General features: G+C 32.8%; 1 protein-coding gene across 4 annotated transcripts in view; it reads left to right on the top strand.

The window, feature by feature from the left end:
• LOC132930068 (SLIT-ROBO Rho GTPase-activating protein 1-like) overlaps positions 1-24,533 on the top strand; it is a 45,847-nt gene extending 21,314 nt beyond the window's left edge. For 3 of the 4 annotated variants that reach the window (XM_060995727.1, XM_060995728.1, XM_060995729.1), the window contains exons 2-13: positions 6,816-6,999; positions 8,243-8,408; positions 8,492-8,713; positions 8,782-9,129; positions 9,195-9,470; positions 9,721-10,030; positions 10,093-10,305; positions 11,016-11,121; positions 11,185-11,483; positions 13,341-13,521; positions 14,210-14,468; positions 19,552-24,533. In XM_060995727.1, coding sequence (XP_060851710.1) covers positions 6,816-6,999; positions 8,243-8,408; positions 8,492-8,713; positions 8,782-9,129; positions 9,195-9,470; positions 9,721-10,030; positions 10,093-10,305; positions 11,016-11,121; positions 11,185-11,483; positions 13,341-13,521; positions 14,210-14,468; positions 19,552-20,382 — 3,395 coding nt within the window. In that variant the 3' untranslated portion in view covers positions 20,383-24,533. The remainder of the gene's footprint in view (positions 1-6,815; positions 7,000-8,242; positions 8,409-8,491; positions 8,714-8,781; positions 9,130-9,194; positions 9,471-9,720; positions 10,031-10,092; positions 10,306-11,015; positions 11,122-11,184; positions 11,484-13,340; positions 13,522-14,209; positions 14,469-19,551) is intronic. The other variant, XM_060995730.1, reaches the window with a different exon arrangement.
• Positions 24,534-25,319: the final 786 nt, after the last annotated feature.

Raw genomic sequence — 25,319 nt, 5'->3', positions numbered from 1 at the left:
TTAAATATTGCTTACAATCAATTTATAATATTTTTTCACTGCTATTTCACCCGCAGCTTTGACGTCAGTATGGGATTACCTTGAAACTTTTTTGAATTCATATCATTATTGTTATGATAACAGCGTGGGTACCGAGTGCCTAACATAGTGCAAAGTCATTAACAGTTCTGTACGGGGTTGACGGTTGTCAAAATATTTGAAGGTTTTTTTTGTCAATAAGCAGTGGTGTTCCCATGAATTTTTTTGAGAGTATACTATATCATCAAATACGCATGTATTATGGATTTATGGGTATACGCAGTTACCCATAATATTGAAAAAAAATCTTGAGAGTATACGGCGTATATGTAGTATACCCTATGGGAACACCCCTGTCAATAAGGGCTTTTATAATATTTCTGTAGTTTATAATAACCAGCTCTGCTAAAAATAAGGAAACGTAACAATAAATATAAATCAATGTGAATTTTATTAGCAAAATATTTTGTATAATAATATGGTGAAGTTTATCGATTGGTTTCTTTTATCATTGTAACAATAATAGCAATTCTAATCAAAATTACTTATTAGTTATTATATTTATAATATTATACATTATTTACCTATCAGTGAAAACTATGTGATAATAGTAGAATATTACGTATATTTGTTTTGGCTTTTACTCAAAATAATTATTTTATAATGAGATTATCGGGAATGGAACTCGTTCTGTTAAAATATGTATGTATATCATAATATATAAGCAAAATTCAATAAAATCAAATTAATATTAATTATTCATTAAGTATAAAAAAACACTAAATTAAATTCTCAACGCTCAATATTTTTGTGTTGATATTTAATGAAATCAATTTTAAAACACTTATTTATGAGTTGCAAATTTATGAAAGATAATTAAGTTAATTCATTTTTACTACATAATGGATTATACGTATCTACCATTGTTATGAAATTAATAATACATTGCATGTATAGATAAACAATGTATATTATTTATCATAGGATTATTACTTATATTATTTTATAAGTTACCAATTTAATTTTCTGCCCAAGTGGTTAAATATTGCAAACTTTTTTACCACAAACTGAATAATCATAAAAATGTGTCTCTGTTTATTTTGCGTTTTTAACTAATTGGTTATCGTTATAATGTTAATATTATTTTAAATGATAACTTAGTAAAGCATAGTTTTAAGTCTAATATGTAGTGATGTATATATTATTTTTTAAATTATAAATACATGTTTGTGTTTGATTAAAACTATTTTGTATTGACTGTAAATAATAAATTAATGTATGCCATGTAAATATTACAAAATATGTAAAATTTACACTATACCTAGATAACTGCAAGTTTTTATTGGAATATCCATCTAATGTTAGGTACATTCACCAAGTTTAGTTAGCGTAATTAAATTATATTGGAAGGTAAAAATTGGTAGAACTATCACAATACTTTTATACAATTATTATATTTGTACAAGACCATAAAGTAATGTTTAATTTATATATATAGTTGTGTTTTATTCGTTTTCGTCAATACGAACATGTAATTATAATAATTATTAATAATACCGTTTTTTTTTTTGTTACTGAGATATTACCTGTCTTAGAATAATTATTTTAAAAGTTGAATTTTTCCACGCTTGTTATACATTTCCGGTACATAGTAACGAGGTCAGACTTTACCCTCGTTTTTCCTTTTACAAGATCACTCGTGTACCTAGTTATTATAATATTTTGATTATTGGAAGTTATAAAATAATATTATATATTGTACTATGCACAAAGGATTTAGCAAAATGTTAAATGTAATTTATTTCTAGTAGATATACCTATATTATGCCTATCTAGTCCAACGAAATTATCGTATGTTTCCATATTTAATTTAATTTTTATATTAAAATTTTTTTTTTTTAAATGACTGCAGTTCTAAATTTATATGATACACATAGAATTTTACGAATGTTATAAAAATTACGTGTCAAATATTTGATGACATCCAACATATGTTATATAAATGACGTGTCGAATATTTTAATAGTTTACCGTATCTTATTAATAATATAATGCGATGATGCATATTATCACGAAAAAATTTGACAACTACATTTAATTATAAAAGCGTACAATAATAATTTTCCTTTTAAAACCACTGATGAGTCATGTTCAGAGACTATAGACGATAGACGTTCCCCTTTTGGCGTTTTTGATTGATTCCGTTTCTCTTTTTTCGTTTTCTTTGTCTCTCTCTCTCTCTCTCTCTCTCTCTCTCTCTACTCCGGAGAACATTAGATATATAGTATATACACGCACAGGGGCTGCTTCTTTTCCCCTCAACATGGCAAGGTTTTTTGAATTGGTGATTAATTATAGCCGTTTGACTCCACCCTGTACCCGTATTCTTTGACGAAAAGAGCCCGGTAGATTTTCTGTACGTGTTCATTTTAATAGCTAGGCAGCATATGATATAACGTTTTACGTTCCAAAGGGTCAATGAAGGTGAACTTGAGTAATTTTTATGTTTGTAACAAACTGATGAATTAACAACACGATTATCCAATTAAAGTCAACGTGTCGCTTTAAACTCGACGCACAAGTATTCGACACATTTGTGTTACATCGTATAACGTATTCGCTCTTCGGAAATCAAAAAACACAAACAATTTACATTTTTCGGATACCGGAATACATAGAGTAGGTGACTGTCAGGTCGAGTCGGGCTGCTAGACAATTTTATTTTTATTATCGGCTGACATGTTCTTCTGACGATGGACATGCCCGTGCGTTGCATTCGAAATCCTTCACAGCCGGCGTCATTTAAATATTTAAATATAGCCACTTTGTATTTATCGAGTACACTACCTACTCTGACGCGTACAGAGGAAGTTGTGCGACTACAGCGAGTACTAATTTTGCTTTGAAAATGTTGACGATGGCGAGCCGTTGGTGGGCTGGCAGCCAACAAACGCGCACCCTTCTCGCTCCTACGGTCGCCCCTGGTGCTGTCGCCCTTATCACAATCAACGGTCGGACGTTTCGTCGCGCGATATCATCTAAATTAAATATTGTTATTATTACTATTCGTTGGTCGTGTTTCCGTGTTGCCACACAATGCGTGTACCGTTATTATTGACTGGCTGGTGGGTAAACAGCACGGTATATAATTTGTTATATAAAATACGGTTCGTAACGGGGAGTCTCCAAATGGCCCGAATATGAGACCGATAAATGATTGGCGGGACGTCCAACGACACGGGGTCTATGTGTACTCTATTCGGAAGTAATATTATCGAACCGCCCGCGATCACGTTGTTTGTGTAATGTTCGTTCGACGCACCGCTGGTGAAATGTGCATGGCCAACGATGACGTATGCAGTGCTTTTGAATGTCATACGGTGCATTTACGACATGTCCGCACGAGCTGTATGATATGGCGTGTTGTGTTCTATTTTTAAAAATTGGAATCGTCCACCGTCGTTTCGCCGGCGTATTTTTAAACCGCGTGCTGATCGACGCCAACGTACTACGAAAACCGCTCTCGTATCACTGAACGGTAGATATTATAATGTATGTACTATATAGTTTTGCTCTTGGCGGTGGGCGGAGAAAAAGCGCGCAAGATGAACCCCAAGGTCGTGCCTTTGTTTTGTCGTCTTAACAACGAAAAAATACCGTGAATTTGATTTATTAGCATACCCATACAACTCGGCGAATCTGTGTATAGAGTTATTTTTTCGACTCTTATAAAGTTATAACAATTGGGGGTCTGCAACGAGACCGTACTGGATACTCTAAATATTTACAACCATATAATGGATGGGGTTACTCGGAAAACGAAATAGGGGAGTTAAGAAAAATAAAAAAAATGTCCGAAAAAAAGTGTACGTTAAAAAATGCAAAATTGGAATACTAAAAATAAGAGTGTGTATATTAGAGAGAACTTAAGGATGGTAAAAATAGATTTTAAAATTATCTAAACGGATATGGGGGAGTTTTGAAATGGCTTCAATTATTTTAAAATAAAAATTACGACATTATTATTTATTGCAGTAAAAATAGCTTCAACCCTAACATGTCGCATATATCAATATACATACATATGATTTTATCAAATATACATATATGATGTTAAATATTATTTATTTTTCTGTTTTTAGTTTTATGTAGCTCATATTATGTTACTTTTTATATTTAATTATTATTTGTTATTGTAAAAATTGTATGTAAAATCTATGAATTATTTTAAAGTCGATCAAAATATATACCCTGAACATCTGCGATTTCAATGATTTTTACAATCTACAAGTTCGGGCATCAAAAAAGTAGGTCAAGTCCATCTAAACGAGTTTGTAAACATTTACGAAATACGTTAACTAGGAATATTTGACCTCTAACAGAAGAACAGACACTTCTGGACCAGGGATACAATTGTAATTTCCAAACTTGGCTGTTATACTTTTATAAACTAACCAAGGTACGATAGTATTAGTTTAATATTAGGGCAATTAAATTTATTTTAAGTTCATTATTATTACGATAAATAAACTGCGTGCACTGGATATTAATGACGGGTTGACCGTCATCGAGTTATCGATTTGTATCAATAATAATAATTAATGACATCATCAATAATAACACTCAGGTTATATTATACGAGTACCTATGTACCAGATATTATATATTATAATGTCTACAGCCTATCATATAATTGTCATAATAATTATATTATAATATGCGTGTTACGTGTATTTTCCGCTTGTTTAAATACTACATTGTACGTTGTTGATATTCGTTTGACACGTGTATTTAATGAACACAATGGACAGTCAATGGTTCGCGTGTATATAATATAACAGTATTTCAATATTTGAGAAAACCATTATCCGTTATCATTTATAGTTACAACTTACAATATACAATATACATATAATATGTAATTACCGTTTGGCTCGTAATTATATATTCGGGTTTTTGGTGCGTATTGAAATCGTTCTTAATTGTTGATACACGTTCACTTTTAAATTTTAGAATGTTTTTTTTTTTTTATCATGTATTATTATATATTGTGCATAAAGTACGGGGAGAAATTTAAAGCCTTACAAAATCAACTTACACGAAGCACCTGACTACCGGGCTAATTGCGGGGGAGGGGGAATTGTTCGACGATGTCAAACTCGTGTCATCCGGTCTGAGGTAAAAAAAACCGTATTCAACGAAATCTCAAGACTATTATTACGATTATTGTACGGTCACCGTATTTGTTTGCACTTAACCGTGTCTTTTTTTTCACCATTCGAGTTACTATCAATTTCTATACACCTATATACACGTTTTCTAATCCAGTCGTGATACTTCGACGCATATTCCATCATTTGTGCCTTGTGGTACGCCCACGTCGACACGAGATGTACATTATTGTGGATCAGTGACAACATTTTAAAACATAAACACTGCACGCGCGTATAGATTTTGTATACATTAAATCTTTTGTATAAATATATGCGTTTTTCCGTGTGAAACGAATGAATAAATATTTATCATTGACTACATACGGATTTTACGCGTGATTATCGACAAAGTATTTTTAAAAATAATTCGATTCTTATACATTATTTGGTGCACACCGCCGTCGGGCTTGTTAATATTGTCGGATCAACTGTGACAACTTCACTTAGGATCTACTGTCATCCCTAACGGCCAAAAGGACGGAAACGTCGCAGGGGTCTCACTATTCAAACACGACTCTCGTTATACTGAAATGTGTTTATCCAAGGAAGGGTAACTTAATATTTGCCGGCAACAAAATGGTCTTAAATGTCATTTATTTAATGGGTTTTGAATCTATATATTTTTAGCTTAAGAGCAGATACAGTGACCTCGGAACATTCGGAACGACACCGCCATATTTAGTCCGGGACATACTACCTAACCACCGATATTAGGACATATGATTAGTATTGTCATTTTCATCTTAAGAAAACAAAATGTAATGAATGAAATTCTCATTTATCCTTGACTATTATAACAACATGCGTGGTCTTACGATTTACTGTATTAGGATATATTTTTTAACACCCATGTACTATGTGTCTATAATATGTTAATATATTTCAGGAAAATTATATTCTAATCTATACGTTTATCGTACTATACAGTTAGGTTATTTAGATATCTAATGATTTAAGCATCCGACGTCGATATTGTATATTATTCAATTTACGAACACGATAAAGTATTATTATTTCTAAAGTGAATAATAAAACTATGGCCTATGATGTTATTTTTTTTCATGGGCGTGTTTAAATTAATTACACTGTGTCACTATTATTTGTACACGGCATTAATAAATCAAAATACCTCCTGTTTCTTATTCATTTATGTAAAATTTCGAAACTGAAATTGTATCCCAAATTTCACTTCGAGATTACTTATACTTGATTTATATTTACATTAGGTGTATATCTTACGATGTAGGAGGTCAAAAGATCATTGTGTGGCCCACGTTTTTGTTGATGTTATTTTTCAGTTTTATGTGTATATATTCCAGGCTATTGTTAGAAATATTTGAATCCGTTTGTCTTCTCCACGTAAGATAGCTATTTATTTTGATTTTCATTCTGGAGAATCACACAATACATATATTATTTGTGCAGAGTTCATTGAAACGAAAAATCATAAATAATAATACAATTATCATTATCACTTGTTGTAGGTTGCTAAAATAATTATTTCGTTGGCTGTTTTTTTTGTTTTGTTTTCGAGATTTGTTCGAGGCGTTCCAATATTAATTTAATATGTTTTATCTCCTATAGATATTCGCCTCCAGCTTAACGAACATCTACGATGTCTAGACAGTCGAGTGGAAGCACAAGTATCTTTAGTTTCCGAACTTCAAGATTATTTCAGAAGACGGGCCGAGGTAGAAATGGACTACAGCAAAAGCCTGGATAAGTTAGCTAAAAGTTTACAACTTCGCCACAAAGAACAAAAACAAAAGTAAGAAAATAAACAAAAATAATTATAAAGATATAATAATAAATATAAAAATTATATAAATATTAATAAATTTAAAAGTATTTTTACGTTACGAAAATTGATGAAATATCCGCGTACATAATATGTGCTATGTTACCAACATATTTATTTCTAATTTATTTATATTATGTTTTTAATTATTTAAAATTTTAATACGATAAAAATAAATTGTTTTATTTTATGTAAATGTAAACGGTGCTAAATAATACTTTGAACATTTATTAAAATATTTAAAAACTCTCTATAAGTATTCGAAATTATTCCTGGTTTCAATTAAATGCTATATATATATATATTATATATACATATGTATATAATTTATATTTTAATAATTCAATTTTACACGTTTTTTCATATATATACTTCAATCACATTTACTATTTCGAGATTATACATAACCACATAACCACATATTTGAAACCACAATTCATTATAAGTTGTTACCAAAAAATAAAATCAATGGTCTACCTGAAAATAAAAATAGATATAATTATTTAATTATAATACCTTATGATATAAGTATTAAAAAAAGTAGTTGATAAGTACCTACACAATAATATTTATTTAAATAATATTTCTCAAATATTTTACAACATTTTGGGTGTATTATTTACAAACAACAAATTGTTGATCATAATAAGTTAATATTGTTTTATACATTTAATATAAAATATATATGATGGTATTTTATTGAAAACGGATGCTATTAACATTCAACTGTTGATTATAATTTTTTTAATTTAATTACATAAAAGATAAATAAATTATACATTTAAAAATTAAAATATTGTGTGATCATTAACGTTACATTATACTATTATACATCTATTGTAATACAATTTCTCAGGATATTTTAAATTAAATAATTATAATTATTAAATTTCACTTGATACTTTTTGCGTTCTATCATATAATATACGTCTCCCACCGCATTGGAATGAAAATTATAACTTGAACGTAGAAAATAATTTAATACGTGTACCTACTGTAAAATATACGGGATAGTGTTTGTGTGTATAAAAATTATTATTTAGTTTGGAATTAGTATTACTAACTATACACGTCAATAACAAAACACATTAGCTTAGGTGTGTGTGTATCCTGCGTGTTTTAACGTTAGCAGGAAGGAATGTAAATTAGTTTGTTTCATATTCGTATTTAAAAAACCTGCATATATAATATCGTTAACCTTGTGTGTACTTAGGAGAGAACAGTGGTCGTTGTTTACTAGCTACTCGTGTTGGCAGCAACTGGTGTTGCAAACAAAAAATCTCAGTAAAGATCACGGAGCGCTTAGTGAGCTTTATTCCACTCATCTAGTCAGCAGATTGTCTCAGGTCACTGAAGATGTGCAAAGGATATATAAACGAGTTAGTATAGAAAATCAATAAAATATTGTTTCTGCTAGATCGTCGCCTTATAACTAATTATTATCAATTGATTTAACTATTAGTGTCGGGAGATTTGTTACGAAATCCACGAGGAAATATTACGGGTTCTCCACGAACTGCATACCACCATGAAAACGTATCAGTCGTATCAGACCGAAGCCAAACAGGCAGAAGCGAAGCTTAAAGTGGCCGAAAATCAAAGACTGAAAATCGAACAGGCAGTTCCTAAAGAAAAACTAGACAAGTCGAAAAAAGTCAGACTTATTGGAAAAGAAGTTCAAAAAGTAATATATTTTTATTTATTTGTATTTTAATCATATTTTAAACGTTATAAAATTTATTTGTATTTTAGAGAAAGAACAAATACTTTGATGCTAAATTAAAAGCATTGAAAGCACGCAACGAGTACATTCTGTGTCTGGAAGCAACCAACAGTACAGTGCACAAATACTTTGTCGATGACTTATCCGATCTAATGGATTGCATGGATTTTGGATTTCACCACTGCGTGACGAAAGCTTTAAAGATGCAGACATCGGCAGAAGAAGGCCGTATTCATTCCATGCAAGCTGGCCTAGACGCTACTAATCTTATTGTCTCAGCTATGGACTCCGGTGTGGACAAACAACGATTTTTAGAATTTAACCACACCGCGTTTATGATACCTAAGAAATTTGAATTTCAAGGACAAAAAGATGAGGTGATTATTGTGTATTTTAAAACGTTGCTAATATTCTACTTACTTACTCATTGTCACTTGTTTAGTATGCGGAACCGGAATTGCAAAAATTGCTCTGCGCTGATATGGAAACGAGGTTGGAGCAGCTGAATCAAAGAGTTACGAGCCTGCACACGGAGTCCGACGAGGTGTGGAAAACACTGGCTACGGCTGAAAAAACTCTTTTGGAGATGCTTACTGCGAACGATTACGACTGTAGCAATTATTTCGGCGAAAAGGCAATTCCGACAAGCAAACCACCAGAAACCATTAGTATTAAGCTGCGAGCAGACAAACACGAGACTGAAGAATTTTATCTAACCGTGAGTACCTACCTATAATGTCATTATACAACTGAAAACTTTAAAGAGTAAGATTTTACTCTAATAGTATAAATAATGCATATGTGAATAAAATAAATAAATAACGCGTGTATTATAAATATACTATATATATCACACTTTATATTTATTTTCCGTCAAGACATCTTTAAATAATTATTCATTACATTTATTTTTAATGCTGCACACATGCGGAATATTTTTTACGTTTCCCCTTTGTTCTTTGTTATAGAAATTACGCGATTATCTCATGAGAACGAGTCGAATCGTACGTCTAGATGCCAAACAACAGCACATAAACGAAACGTTAACATCCATATGTTGCAAGCGTCCCCAAAATGGCAACGTCGATTTGACGCCCGCTAAACTGACTCCTCAGCGTCCATTACACAAACCGATTGTCCGCAGGAAAAGGATTGGTAGGTTACAGATGAACGGCCAACCGAAATTGTTCGGTGGATCTCTGGAAGAATATTTGGATGCGACAAACCAAGAGATACCACTGGTCATTAAGAGCTGTATTCGAGTGATAAACTTATACGGTAAGATTAGTAATATTATATTTATCACAGTTTTCATTGTTAATCCGATAATTTTCACACAGGACTTCACCATCAAGGGATCTTTAGAGTGTCTGGCTCGCAAGTGGAAATTAACAATTTTAAAGACGCGTTCGAAAGGGGCGAAGATCCACTTGCTGACATGACAGACGCTTCTGACATAAATTCCGTCGCTGGAGTGTTGAAATTATACTTACGTGAACTGCGAGAACCGCTGTTCCCGATTATCTATTTTGATCAATTTATGGAGCTTGCCCGTAAGCATAGTTTTTTTTTTTTTAGAATATGCAATTAATTATTTTTATTTAAGAATTGAAAAAAATGTTTATTTAAATGCATTATATGATTTGAAATAGCTTTCAAATCTATTAATCTAATAAATACGCGCAACGTTTATATAAATTAGGTAAACTGTTCATTTTATTTACGTCAAAACATAAAATACGTGGTGTACTAAAGTTACATTTAGGTATATTGACTTGGTATGTCGTTTGAAATAATATACTTATCCATTTTTTCATGAAATACATTTTTGGAACAATATTATATTTGATATATACGAGTAATATAATAATAATTTATAAACATATTATATAATAATAATTAAATGAAAGATTAAATCAATAGTTTAACTATATTTAAAATAGAATAATATTTTTCGATTTATTTAACTTAATATGCATAGTATAAATTTGTTTAACGGGTAGATTAATATTACTTTATTATATAATGCGCGGTATAGTTATTGACAAAATAATATCATAGAACGTATTTTTTCAATACTTAAATAAATAATTATTAACTGTAAAATTATAAATTTTTTAACTATTAACAATTATTGTACTTTGTATGAACAATATAGTTTCAAGATTACTTTTATAGCGTTGTTTTTGCGTATATCGCATAATTAGCTTGTTGTCAAGTGTTTAAGTTATTTTTTTTATATAAAGTTCTTGATATTTTTTAGAACTCGAGTCACGCCATAAATTTGTGTTGAAGATTAAAGAACTTGTTCAAAGCTTTCCAAATCAAGTGGTTGTCATGTTGAGATATTTGTTTGCGTTCCTAAACCAGTAAGTTTTTACGACTGTAGTTGTACAGGTGGTATTTGATTAAACAATTGCGTTTTATTTTAGTTTGTCCGAGTTCAGCGACGAAAATATGATGGATGTTTACAATCTGGCTATTTGTTTTGGTCCGACATTAGTGCCGGTTCCCGAAGAAAAAGACCAAGTTCAGTACCAGAACCTGGTCAACGATCTCATAAAAAATATTATTCTATTCCACGAAGACATATTCCCGTCGCTGTCGGATATTGGCGGGCTCGTGTACGAAAAGTACATATCCCGCGAGCCTGATGACGTGGACGTGGGCGATTCACCTTCTGACCATGCCCAAGAGGACATCGACTCTGAGGTTTACCCATCAGAAGACGGTACGTAGCGGTTTAGGTATAAAACTCATTGTTAGTCGAAGAAAACAATTGAAAAAAAAAACAAAGCACAACAAAAACGTGTCTTATTGATTCCAACGGAGCGAAACCGAATATAATGAGATCAAATAACATTCTATAAAATACGAAAACTAACGAAGCATAGCGATTTGGTGTCGGACTTGACGTAAATGATTTGAAAATATAAGTCACGACTTGTGGTGGCATTATATTTTAAATTTAATTGGGTAACATCATTAAAGTCAAGTCATTCAAATCACGCTGGTACTTGGTAATCACTCGAAATATATATTGTAATAGATAAAAAACCTTTTTCGTGTTTATGACTAATTTAAGATTATGATTTATTATTGATATTCTAAGTAATTACTGATGAGACGAGACGTTTAAATATTATCATTCATCATGTTTTCTTTATATTTTTGTATAGTTTTTTTTTAAATATTATTTTCTTATATTATTGTTACTTGTTAGGTATTATCAGTTATTTAATATTGTTAATTGTATAATTTACATTTTTTTTTTAAGTTTTCAAACGACTCATTTTACTATTTATTATAGTAGCTATATTATATTATTTATAAACTTTTTTCTTCGAATATTTTTATTATACAATTTGAAATTCAGTTACCAAGCTCAAACTTTAAAAATGTTATTACAAAGCGACAAGGTCATTTATATGTTATTGTACTCGTTTTAAGAATATTATACTTTTATCATATGGACCATCGTATATCATTATAATACTCTTAAATTCAAGAACCACCATGATTTTTATTTTTTAAGAAATATTGCCCATCATATTATAGTTTTTTAATTTCACAAACATATTTTTTTCATTTCAGTCGATTTTTGACTAATTAATCATAATAGTTTATAAATAATAATAATAATAATACGATCATTCGTGTAATACATTTATAATAAAAATTGTAGATCATTAATTATGTTTTTTTGAAGGTCATCAATATTTAAATTTGTATATGTTCATTGATTATTTTACTCAACACTGTTATTCGTTCAAAAATTGTTATCAACTGCTATAGCTATTTATCCTTGTTTTAAAATTACGATAAATATAATGTAATGCATTAAAGTGTTGTTGAAAACTAGTTCTGGACAAGATAACCGAAGCAAAACAAATGTCCAACATCCAGTCTGTGTAATATCCTGACTGTTTTATTTTTTATTTTCTGTACTACTAAAGGATAATATGATAATTCAATACTATTTATAAAATTCAAATAATTTATTTGTACATCGAAATTAAGGGTCGCATGTATTTTTATTAGTTCTCTGTACTTACTAAAATTAGATTACATTTTTTGATGAGTCACACACAGCTTATAAGAAAACAATATTATAATATTATGGATAATTAAAGTGGCTACCTTAATTTTTGAGTTGGTCGTGCGTCACTTAAGATTCAATATTATTGTTATTGGGTAATGGCTGATAAAACTGTTTTAAATCGTTTTTATAACAATGAATCCAGTCTGTTTCCTCGCAGTCACACACGCTACGGTCCAGAACGAATACAGTTCATAATCATTAAACATAAATAATCAAACAAATATTATTTTGTATACAAGCGCCACGGATAAATGTGCCAGTCATTAAACTACAACTGACAAACTCATGTATATATAAAAAAAAAAAAAAAATAATACATATTTTTTAGCGTGAAGGCTGTGAAGCCAAACATAAATAAAACATATAATCTCCTATATGATGGTTTTTTTCTCTAAAAAGAGCATTAATTAATAATATTATACTTATCATTATATTGTGTAAGATTATCGCCATGTATTATTCAAAATGTATGTGTTTTAATTTTAGAATGCGAAAGTCTCGAAGCTACAGCACAGCATGATTTTGTTGCTCGTTCAGAACGGGAATTAAGCTTCAAGAAGGGTGAAACTATTGCTCTTCATACACAAGTTTCTGGAGATTGGTGGCGCGGTTGTGTCAACGGTCGAGAAGGTCTTATACCTGACAAATATATTCTTCTCAAGATCAGGTAAACGTGATAATTCAATATTTGTGGCAATCAATAATAATATCATGTAAAACAGAGGGCCTCTTAGAGAATAAAGGTCTACTGTAGCAAACTAATGTTAGTTTAAATTGGCACAATAATATTTGTTTTTTATTCATCTCGTCCTGATAATATAATTCAAATAATGATTTCAAATTTCCTCTGTGAATATAAGTAATTATATTCATTAATATTTGTAAATTAATAAATTATCCCAATAACTAATTATAATATTATTTTATATAACGTGTGATCAAAAAATTTGTTAATATTTAAAAAAAATTAAAATCGATGTCACTATATAATGTCGCGTTTCGACTATACTTAGCTATACTTAGCAAAATCCAATCGTGTTTCAAACGCACCAATAACGAGAGAGATGCAATTAACAAATCATCATATAATATGTCATGTATGTTCAGGCCCAAACAAACGGACTGGTATCTACATAATATTGTTCCGAGACAGATTTCTGACTTTTCGAAGTGCCAAAGTAGTATCGAAGTGCATTTCAGATGCGATTATTATTATTATTTTATTTACTGCCCATAGTATTTAATACGATTTAAACATACTCTAAACCAAAGTATCGCCTATATTGTACTGGCCAGACGAAGTTCTCGACATCGCACTTACCTACGTTTACCAAAACTTGTTTGTTTGTGCACAGGGACGAAGAACGCGAGAAACCCGTGGCCGAACCTTGCGCCAAGTCCATCACGTCCTCGGACGATTCAACCAGACGACGGACGTCCAGCTCTAACGATTCGGTGCTGTCCGAGTCCGCGGCCTCCGGTTACTCGTCACCGCCGCTGGCCGACGTGCCGTGGCCACCGAATTCTACGGGCTCCGGGCCCCCCTCCGCGGGCAGGAACTCAGCGTCGTCATCGCCACACCGCCGGGCTGTGCCTGACGCGCCCACTCACGAGGTACTTGAGACCACCGTCTGAGTCGAATGCATTTTAAGTTTTGTTCTGCCGGTTTTTTCAACATTTTTTTTTCTTACTCTATTTATAGAGTTATCGTAGTTTGAAATGGTTTTTTTCTTTTGAATTTAATTATAATTTTTATTTTTACTATTTATTTATATTATTTTTTTTAATCGTAAATTATTTTTTTCGAAATTCTTTTCTTCCGCATCCTGTGTATTTTTTTCGTGTAGTTAATAATTATATAATAATAATATAATATCATCGTAGACTTCGTGTGCATACCGTACATATAAATTTTAATTTTATGTACCTATACTTGTGTGAAACAATGATAACATATTGTATACGTAGATGTTTTGTTTTGTTTACGCATAGAGGTACCTATCTATAAATTATTACGATTGTCTTGCGTGTGCGTGTGCGTGTTTTACTACGAAAATCCCAGCCGGGAACGTTGTTATTATTTTTATCACTTATCCGTACTTACTGTTGTATTGTTTAGCGTTGATTTTTTTATTAAGCATGGAATCTATTTTCAAACTTTATTTTTGCGATTTGATTACTTTTTCTCAAACTATTTTCATCCTACAACGCTTGCTCACGAGCTTTGCATTTTCTGTGAGGCTTCTCGCTCACACTTGCTAGTCTGCTTTTAGAATCCGGAAATAAATTAAGCCCATTACAATTCGTTAACTGAAAAAACAGATACTTTTGTACATTATATATATATATATATATACTATTCATAAAAACGAAACACTTTACCAACGCAAATTTTACTGTATTATTATTATTTTTATTTTTATTATTATTTATTATTACCTAGTAGTTTTAATTTATTTTTACCAATAGATTTTTTTAATATATATATATATAATTAAATATGATTTCAACAGTGTTATATAGTTAATTACGATATAGATATAATTAAATCGTAGAATATTATCTCAGTATATAGTCACAGGAGTAAGTCGTGTTCCAACATTTTAATGTTCTGTGGACTTTTTAGATTTATATATAAAAAAATATTTTTTTATTATCATTGTTTTACGCAACACATTTTGTAAATCGCGTGTAAAATTTTACGAAAAATATATATTTTAGAATATACATAGGTGGTATATATACATTTATATTATTTGTAAACATATATTTTTTTTTATTACTATTAAACGATCTGTATTTTATAATAAATATTTCGGTTCCTTATTATTCACTATAACATTATATAGTGCTTATGCTTTGGTCGACGGTTGTATTTTGCTTGAACGTGTAAACACACGGCATTGTTGTGTTTCATGTACGTGCACGGTAAATGAACTAGAAAAGTGCATCCGAGTGCACGGTTTACGTCTAGAGAGATAACATCGAACGTTGACCGCTATAATATTGCTCGGACCATACAGCCGAGTGCAGATCGACAAGAACGATGCAACCGCAATCTCAATTTATAACGTATCTAAATGGGATTAATCGTGATCCACGTGATTCAATCGCTCGGTAAAAATCGTGTTTGATGCATTTACTTTCGCGCGCAATGGTTTATGATGAAAGACACGTAACCGCGATAAACACCAACTGCACGATGACGTATGCGGTTGTAAAAAAAAAAATAATAACAATAATAATAAGAAAAAGAAGATGAAACGATCCTACATAATCGTTTGCTCGGATCAGTCTGAAAAACTCGAGTTTCCGATGGGTAATCTGCAGGTTGAAAAAATTGCAGAAACGATTTCTTGATTATTCTCGGATATAATCCGGGTACATTCAACATAATATAGGTATAGCAAAAAAAAAAAAAAAAAATATTTACAATTTAACAGAAATACACAGTTGAAGAAAATCAAACAATTGCCGTCTCACTAGTTGCAGTGCCAAACGTCATCATATTATAATATAGTGTACAATACTCGTTTGGGTACCCACAGAAATAGTAAACGTACAGCGAAAAAATACCTAAATACATTAGGTGATTCACCAAGTATCTTAATCACTCACATATTTTAATTTAATAATGAATTTATTTAAAATTTGATTTTTTTTTAGTTTTTGGGTTAGGTTAAAGATCATATTTTCAATTGTTCAGATTTTTTATACTATTTAAGGATTATTATGCTTGTTTTTTTTTTTTAATGAGAACCAATCTTTTTCAATGTAAATGGTTAAACAAAAGACTTTTGAACACTTTAAGTATCTAAACCAAAATTTTAAAAATTAGTTTCCAAGTTATTAAATAAATTTATCAGAGATAATCATTTCTTGGTAATAAACTTAAATACAATATAAAATATAATGTATAATATTAGTCTAGTTAAATATTCTATAATAACAGATAAAATATTAATGTTTTAATAATACTATGGCTGGATGTATATTTATAGTATATTATATCAAAATGACTTTTAATTATCATACGCGATATTCTTGCTAAAAAAATAATTACTTTTGGTTCATTCTAATTTCCAGCGATTTTAAATACTATATAATTAAAAAATAACCACTACTTAATTTAATCTAGCTCTACACGAACTTATTATTCTTAGAACTTACACTAATTTAAATAATTCGAAGACTACTCGTATTTTTTTTTTTTTTAATTATCCGTTATTATTTATGGTAGGTCTTATTTGAAAAAAAGAAAACAAGTCTGTATCATCACAATATAACACGCAATCCCTAAATGGTATACAACGAACTTAGTTCTAGAAAACATGTTCTGTTTATGAAATAATGTACTCGACGATTTTTAAAGTCAGATTTTGAATGACCTTTACTAAATGAGAAAAATGGAGGCGGATGCTTAGTGAATCAACTCGCACATATTATACGCACACCGTATAGTTGCATACATCAGAAATTATAACTGTTAGCAATCTTATCGATGATTTATGCATTATGTTGTCAAAAGTTTCTTTCGTTACGATGTCTCTTGAGAATCTGATACATTCGAATCGCACGCTAAATAATAAACATGAGGTCGCGGCGGTGGTGGTGTCAGGTCACGCTGTCAATTTGCAACTGCAGCCAGGACGTCTAAACTCCGATTAGGATCGACTACTGCAGTGCTGCAACACATAATTAGAACTAAAATAACTGTACCCCGTCATTTGCCGTCGTACATATTATAAGTATCTTATACGGTTAATTTACTACGACCGAATAAGTACCGCGTTATCGACAATCAACATAATACATTTTTTTATGTTTTTATGCTCCTGTTCCCCCGAATACGCGTACCCAAGACGTCTCGATGTGTTTCAGGAAACGTTGAAATATTATGCACGCAGAGTTTCCGTTATTTCACAGTGATGATCTTTGAAAAGATACGCATCTAAGCATCTTGCGATTGAAATCAAAATAAAATAAAAAAATGGCTTAATTTTTAAACACCCGCAAGACTGAAATTACAGCTGCACCGCGCCATCCGAATAAGCATAGAGCTACATGAATAATCGTTATAAAGCCACGGGCTGCACCCATTCAACGATAGCGCGAAGTAAACTGATTACCGTTATATTGTTACCATGCCGCCGCCGCCGCCGTCGCACAGTAGATCTTAATTCCGGAAATGATTTACAAGGTTTCTATCGCCATCGCGGAGCTAACAGATTAACGTCAGGATCGCGCAACAATGCGCCGTTTAATCACTACCCACGAATAATGTAGTACAATAATACGACGTGTATATAGGCGCGTTCCTCCGTTTCATGTACGTGATATTATATTATATACCTACCTGCCGCCGATACGTTCGACAAAATATGGATATTAATAATAATCCTCCGTGTGTAAGACGACATCAATATTTTATACACTCGTTGCACGAGGCATCTGCTTTTGCACGACCGCGGTATTGTCTCTCTCTCTCTCTAAACCTATGCGATTTGTCGGCGTGCCTATATCATATAATATTATACTATATTGTTGAGCCCCTTTGTACCGTAATATTGAGCTCGGCCGGAGGCGTTTTATCGAGTGCCGATACTTTTTATGTTGCCGTCCGTTATGTCTATAAATACCGTATGATGTGTAGCTTACGAGTGTAATATTATAATAGTACATAATAGTGATTCACCGATTTACTATTATTCACCTTTTCTTTAATACTGCAGTTATTCAAAATCTGTTGGTAGACATTTTTGTAATTTACCAACGGACCATATATTTTTAAGCACTTTAGATTTAGGTTCCATATAAGAAGTGCCCTGTGGTGCTATTTAAATACTAAAAAATTCAGAAAAATCAAGTTTTGAATTACTGAAGTATTAGAGATAAAGAGAAATGTGAGCATAACAATTGTATACTTCACACGTCATGTCATGATGACTTTAGTGCGCTTAACCGTTAGGCGCTTATTGTCGCTGCAAATTGTTTCTGCTGTATTCCGTCGCAGAATAAAAGTTTTCGAACTGTACACGCGTAGCACGCATTACGGTTTTAAATTTATTATTATCCTGCATTTATCGTAACTTATAAGACGTGGCTTTTTATTTTAGTTAAATGTTCAAATCATTTTGCATGTTTTGCTTTTTTGGATGTTTAGGTAAGTTTGTCTGAATTTTATGTACACGCTAATATATTTTAATTAAGACAATTATTATACACTATGTTCTAGCTATAATATGATTTTGAATTTTCAGTACCATTTAATTCTTTATAGATAATTTTATTTTTGTTCAAAAGATAATATTTACTTGTGTTATAATAAAAAAAAATGTAAATTTAAAATAGCTTAACACGTAAATTCTCAGCTATTTATGACTTATTATTTAAATCAATGGTACAGGCGTAAATTTAAAATCGACATTTTAGATATTAAACACATTTTCTCAGACATATATCCGCTATGAATTGTAGTTGTTATTATGTATAGACTATATACCGTCCGGTGGAATGTTACTGGCTTACCGGTGTTTTGGAATGCGTTTATTATAGTGTTTTGTTTTTTATTCTATTTCTATTATTTATTATTATTACTTTATAAGTATGTGGTAATAGTAGCAATATGGTAGGCTTTTAACGGCCATGCGGCCTCTCGGCTCGTGTTATTATTATTTTTAATATTATAACTGTGTAGCGTTGTCGTGATGACTCAAACACTAACAGGCGTGGGCGGGCGTGTGCGTGTGACGTTTTGCAGATGGGCAGCACGGACAGCTTGGACTCGGGGAAGGACTCGGCGGTGGACGAACAGTCGCCGCTGCACGACGGCGTGACGAGGACCGCGTACAGGCATCCGCCGTCGATCGCGGACGGGCGGCGAAGGCGCGGAGACAAGACGTACTCGACGTCGTCGCCGCCACCGGTAGCCGCCCGCGAACACCACAACCGGTCAAAGTCGGCCGACTGCTGCGGCGTCAGTGCCGCCGGCGGTGACGAAGACGGTTCGCGGGCCAAAACTCACGCGAAGAGCTTGAGCTTGGGCGACGACTCGTTCGACCACAAGATCCAGCTGTGGCGGAAGCGGGCCGACTCGCAGGGGTCCATCGACCGGAAGCCGATGCCCGCCGTCCGACACCAGCTCCAACAACAGCACCACTGCGCCGCCGCCGCGGACATGAAGGTTCCCGGCGGCGCCCCGGACCTGGTCATGGACCTTCCGGCCAGGACTTCCGGCGGAGTGTCAGCGCCACAGGACGCGGGCGCCGCGGCGGTCGCCACCCAAGAACCCGACAGCCCGGACATGGGCACGGCCGCCGAGCGTTTCGCCAAACAGAACCAGTGCACGTTGAAGAAGTACAGCAAACCGGTGCCCGCGGTGCCGCAGCTGGCCAACGGCGGCGACAAGCCCGAACTGCCGCCCAAGTCGACCAAGCCGCCGCTCAAGGCCAAGCCCCAGATATTCAAAAAACCCGTCTTTCTCGCCGCCGGCAAGGCCAACGACGGGCAGGCGCCGCCGCACGCTTAGCGCCGTGTCTAAGCGCGTGTAGTGGCCGCTATAAGTATATATACACCACGGCCTGCGCCTACAACTCACTTCCGGTGTCTCGCGAATTCCGGGTTTCTGGTTTTCGGGTGCAAAACTTTTTTAACGCGCCTCCATCCCTGACGGACGCACGACGGCTGACGACGGACAACGATAATTAAGTCTATATACTTGTATTTGTATATTTTTTTTTTGCATACCATTAATTATAGGTAGGAGTTTCCCGCTCCCTCTAGTGACTGTTCCCCGAGATCTTCCTCAGACGTTACGCTACCGACATTCGTCAACCCACCTGTTTAGCACACCGTATACTATACTAGTACTATTAATAGTAGGTAGGCATATAATATATTATGTCGTCCAATCGAATCCGTTGGTCAAACGTATTATATATACAGGTACGGCGATCGTCCTTGTAGTATCATCCCTATAATATAATAGTCACCGCCATTGAAGCGAACGTTTTTTATATCCTGCACTATGACGTCGTTATACATATACCCATACGCATATATAATGATATATAATATATTATAGTCTTCGATAAACGGAGTCATTCCTTTTTTAAACCATTCTTTTTAAAATATAATATTATATATATATATATTAATTTAAACATTATTTTCTATTGATAAATATTATAATATATATATATATACATACTATGATTACATTATTACAGATAATCATTACAAGTCTATGCGTGAATTGAACTATATGTCGTTCGTGTGCGTGTGTGTTTCCTACGTCCCAGAGTGTTTACGAAAACATATACAAATAATCATATTTATTAAATCGAACCTGATCTCATGTTATATTATATTATTATGATAAAGTATACACCAATTATTATTCGAAGTTACTACTACATAGATTCTGCGGACGGAGTTTTTATATGCGACAACGCGAAGGCCTAATATTTTTTATCGATTTACGCTCAAGTCGCGTTTGAATACTAAATATATGTGTATGTAAAAGTAATTCAACTAGCGCCTGTTTAGTTTGTCCGGACATTTTTCTATCGAGGCCGTGTTGAATAGCACTCAATCTGAAACGCTCTCGGCGAGACCTGCCACGGACGTCTGAATTCCGAGAGGATCGCACCGCGCCGCTCCCACGTGGACAATAAAAACGTAATGAATTGTCGAGCTCATTGAATTGCGTCGAGACTGAAAATATTTTCGTGCTTTTACCCTTTTTGCAAGTGGAACGAGACTGATTGTATAGTATTTTATGAAGAGATCATGATAATATATAGGATTTGTAGATTTTGTTTTGTACGCGGAATTCAAAGGGAAAAAATGTAAGCCAAACTTTATATTTAAGTAATTTCCAAATAAATTGGTACCTGTGTCAAATTTAATGTTCCGTTCCGTTTTTAACTGATCTGATCGCAAACAATATTATTTACTCATTGTAAGGTAAACTCTCGCCAGGACACCAACAACATTACACTGGAATAATAAAATAATTATTGCAGATACTATAAGTGAGGGCCATGTTTTGTAGGAATTAGAAATAGGTATAACTTCCCCCATTCAAAAAAAAAAAAAAATCCTATGAGAAGTTATTTACCATTATGAAATTATTTCGTTTTATATTACACTATTAACATATTATATATACATATTAATTATTAGCTATAAAATATAATAAGTATACACATTCCCTTCTAATAAAATGGCCCTCCTTCAATTTTTAATCCTTGTTCCGTGCCAGAATTTGTTTCCTTTTCGAAATTTTATAATTCGTAATCAATTGAAATATATTATACACCTATATATATATATATATACATGTATTTGATATAAAATAATATGTTATCTAAGCGTACTTCCCGAAAAGATTTTGCGTACTTGCATCAAAATCGTATTATTATTTATTTATTTATTTATTTTAATTTTTAAAACATTGTTGTAATATTATTTGTATTATTATTATTATTATATTTTATGTTGCTATACTTTGGACGGGTAAAATATATTATGTTAACGTGTGTGTAACGACTTGTAATCGCCAATATATTGGCCAACTAAATTGTATTTTTCATTTTGATATTGTTTTAAAACCGTTATTTTATACGTGAATTCATTATTTTATGTCGACAGGGTGATACCATAAACATACTCGTCCTCCGCCAAGATTTGCGATTAATGTAAAATTATTCTACCCATATAAGTATTTTTTTAAACGATTATTATTGCATTGTTGATATATTATGTTACGATCCGCGTATAAAATTCTAAAAATAAAGAAAAATTATTTATTTTTTACGCTAAAAAAATAACGTTTGATATTGCTTAAAAATATCCCCCACAAACATACATTATATTATATACTGAATAGATGTACCCGCGTGACGTTTTGTCGAAATATAATAACTATTTTCGTTCCTATATCATAATATTATGTAACATAGATAGGTCCAATGCCGATTCGGTTGCCAAACGTTCCCCTATTTTTGTACGCGCTCCCGATTTGTGTCTCGTGTACGCGAAATGTCTTGTTTTTATTTATATAAAATATGTACGATAATATATTCTAGTATATACTCTAACTCATTCTCTATCCAACTGTCGTTATACATCTGTCTCTATCTGTCTATCTCCGTACATGTTTAATGTATTTAATAAATAACATTATAATATATTAATAAACGTGTGTATGTGTGCGCCACTTTCCCAGCGTGTTGTATATTATATTACGTGTTATTGTTGTCATCGGGAAATAAAATATATTAATCGTGTGACGAGGCGATGGCGATGGCCGTATATAAACCGGAAATGCAGTTAAGTCGAATTGTCGTATTACAACACGAGTAGCGAAATATATAGATCGCGTACTTTCGAATACACCGATCGCGTTATAATAGCTTTTCGTTTAGGATTATTGTTCGTGCCGAGTGCTGACCCAAATATCGACATTACGCGTATTTCATTCGCTTTATTGGAGGTGATAGATATTCGTTCGCTATAAGTTCGCTATAGTCAATTTTTCAACTAGTAATATTTTTTTTTTATCAATAAATTGATGAACTAAAACCATTTACCCAGGTTAAATTCTTTTCTGAAAATAAAAATATGTTTATACAATTTTATACTTCATACATACATTTCAAAACCAACAATATTTAATCGATTTTTCAATGACATTTTTCTTACTCGATTGTTGACGAACGTTTCAGCGATCAAACGGTAGGTAAGTCTTTCCTCTCCGCGTGGACCTGGTTACTGGTTAGAGTAGACAGCTCGTTCTCATATCGTATTATTTCACGAAAGAAAAACGAGAACATATGAAAGTTCGTATGAAGGGTGATGATAATTAATGGCGCTGAGAACTTTTCCGATTTGACGCAACGCCCATCGGATTTATTGGTGCGTATATGACCAAAAACGGTAGCCCGATCGAAGGCCGTGTGTTTCCTGGCTTTTTTTCTTCAAATTAAAAAAGTCTGTCCACGCTTTTTACGTATTCTTACCGGGCGCTTTTATTATATTATTATACTATTCTACATATAGTGTAAGTATGGTTTTTTTTTTTTTTAGTGGAAATCCATTAAGTCGTTTTTACGTTATTATTCAACTTTCATACATATACAATACCTTCGTGTAAATAAATAACGCCGTCGCGCACAAATATTCCTACTGCTATTATTATTATTATTATTTTCTACCGTCGTAGGACGACGTCGGCACGTGCGATACGCGCGTCCTTCCACCGGTCGTCTTTTGATAATAATAACGTCGCGTAGTCACCGGATTCGAGGGCGCTTAAAACCTTTTCCACACTGTGCGAGCACACAAAACGAGAAACGTAGGTATTATTATTATTATTATTATTATTATTATATAAATGCACGCGTGTTCCGAACGAGGAGGGGTTTGCGCGTGCTTGTGCGTGTACGCATATACGACAACGCGATATTTTAATAAAGCGTGTAATATTGTGGACTGCGATATATAATATAATATATATATAAACCGCAGGGTGGCACACAAATGCACATTACTCTACTCATTCATGATATTACAATATTACATGTGTGTAATAATATTATACTATACGACGTTATGATAAAAGATTTAACGAAAATATTATGATTTCCAATAATAAAACTCATTATTATTATTCAATATCATGCTTGTCATCACGCGTTGTTGTATTTATTTATTTTAGTCGTGGCATCGATGAGACTGCACTCGTTTAATGTCGTGTCATTATTGCGCTGCGAGATTTTTTAAAGAGTGTAAATAAACTATATGTTTGCAGGTAGGTATATGGTATTTATTTTTCAACTCGATGTGTATAAAAAATATCTGCACGATCAACGTATATAGTTATATGCGTCTTGGTACGAAAAACATATTTTTAAAAAATAACGATTACGACGAGTTCGATTACGTCAGTTCGACGGTCGACGATGGTTATAAATCGGTCAGTGAAAAATATCCTTCGTCGCGCACTCGGTGCAGGATCACCGCAGGACGATATATATATATATATATATATATATATATATATATATTAAGGGGCTATTATAATATTATATGAAATTGTTTTGATTTATTAAATTGTATAGCTCGCGAAAGTCGAACCGTCCCGGCTGAGGGGTGTGAGTGGTCGGAGATGGCACACGCGCGTACCGTATAATAATATATATAGAGAGAGTTTTGAAGATGATGAATCGTGTGCGCGCAGTGGGCACGACTACGCTAATAACGGCGGCGGCGGTGGTGGCGGACAAAAACCCACGAAACTTTGACACCTTAAGACCGAAACCAGCAAGACGTTCCGACGTGGGGTCGACCGGCGGGATGTGAGTGTAAGTGTACGGCGGCAATAAAACACGACTACGCCAATAATTAATTATATATTTCGTATTATGTTATATAAATATTAATATAACTTCGGCGAACGGG

This window comes from Rhopalosiphum padi, chromosome 4, assembly GCF_020882245.1.
Source record: "Rhopalosiphum padi isolate XX-2018 chromosome 4, ASM2088224v1, whole genome shotgun sequence".
NCBI lineage: Eukaryota > Metazoa > Arthropoda > Insecta > Hemiptera > Aphididae > Rhopalosiphum > Rhopalosiphum padi.
This window is presented reverse-complemented; position numbering and strand designations above follow the sequence as displayed.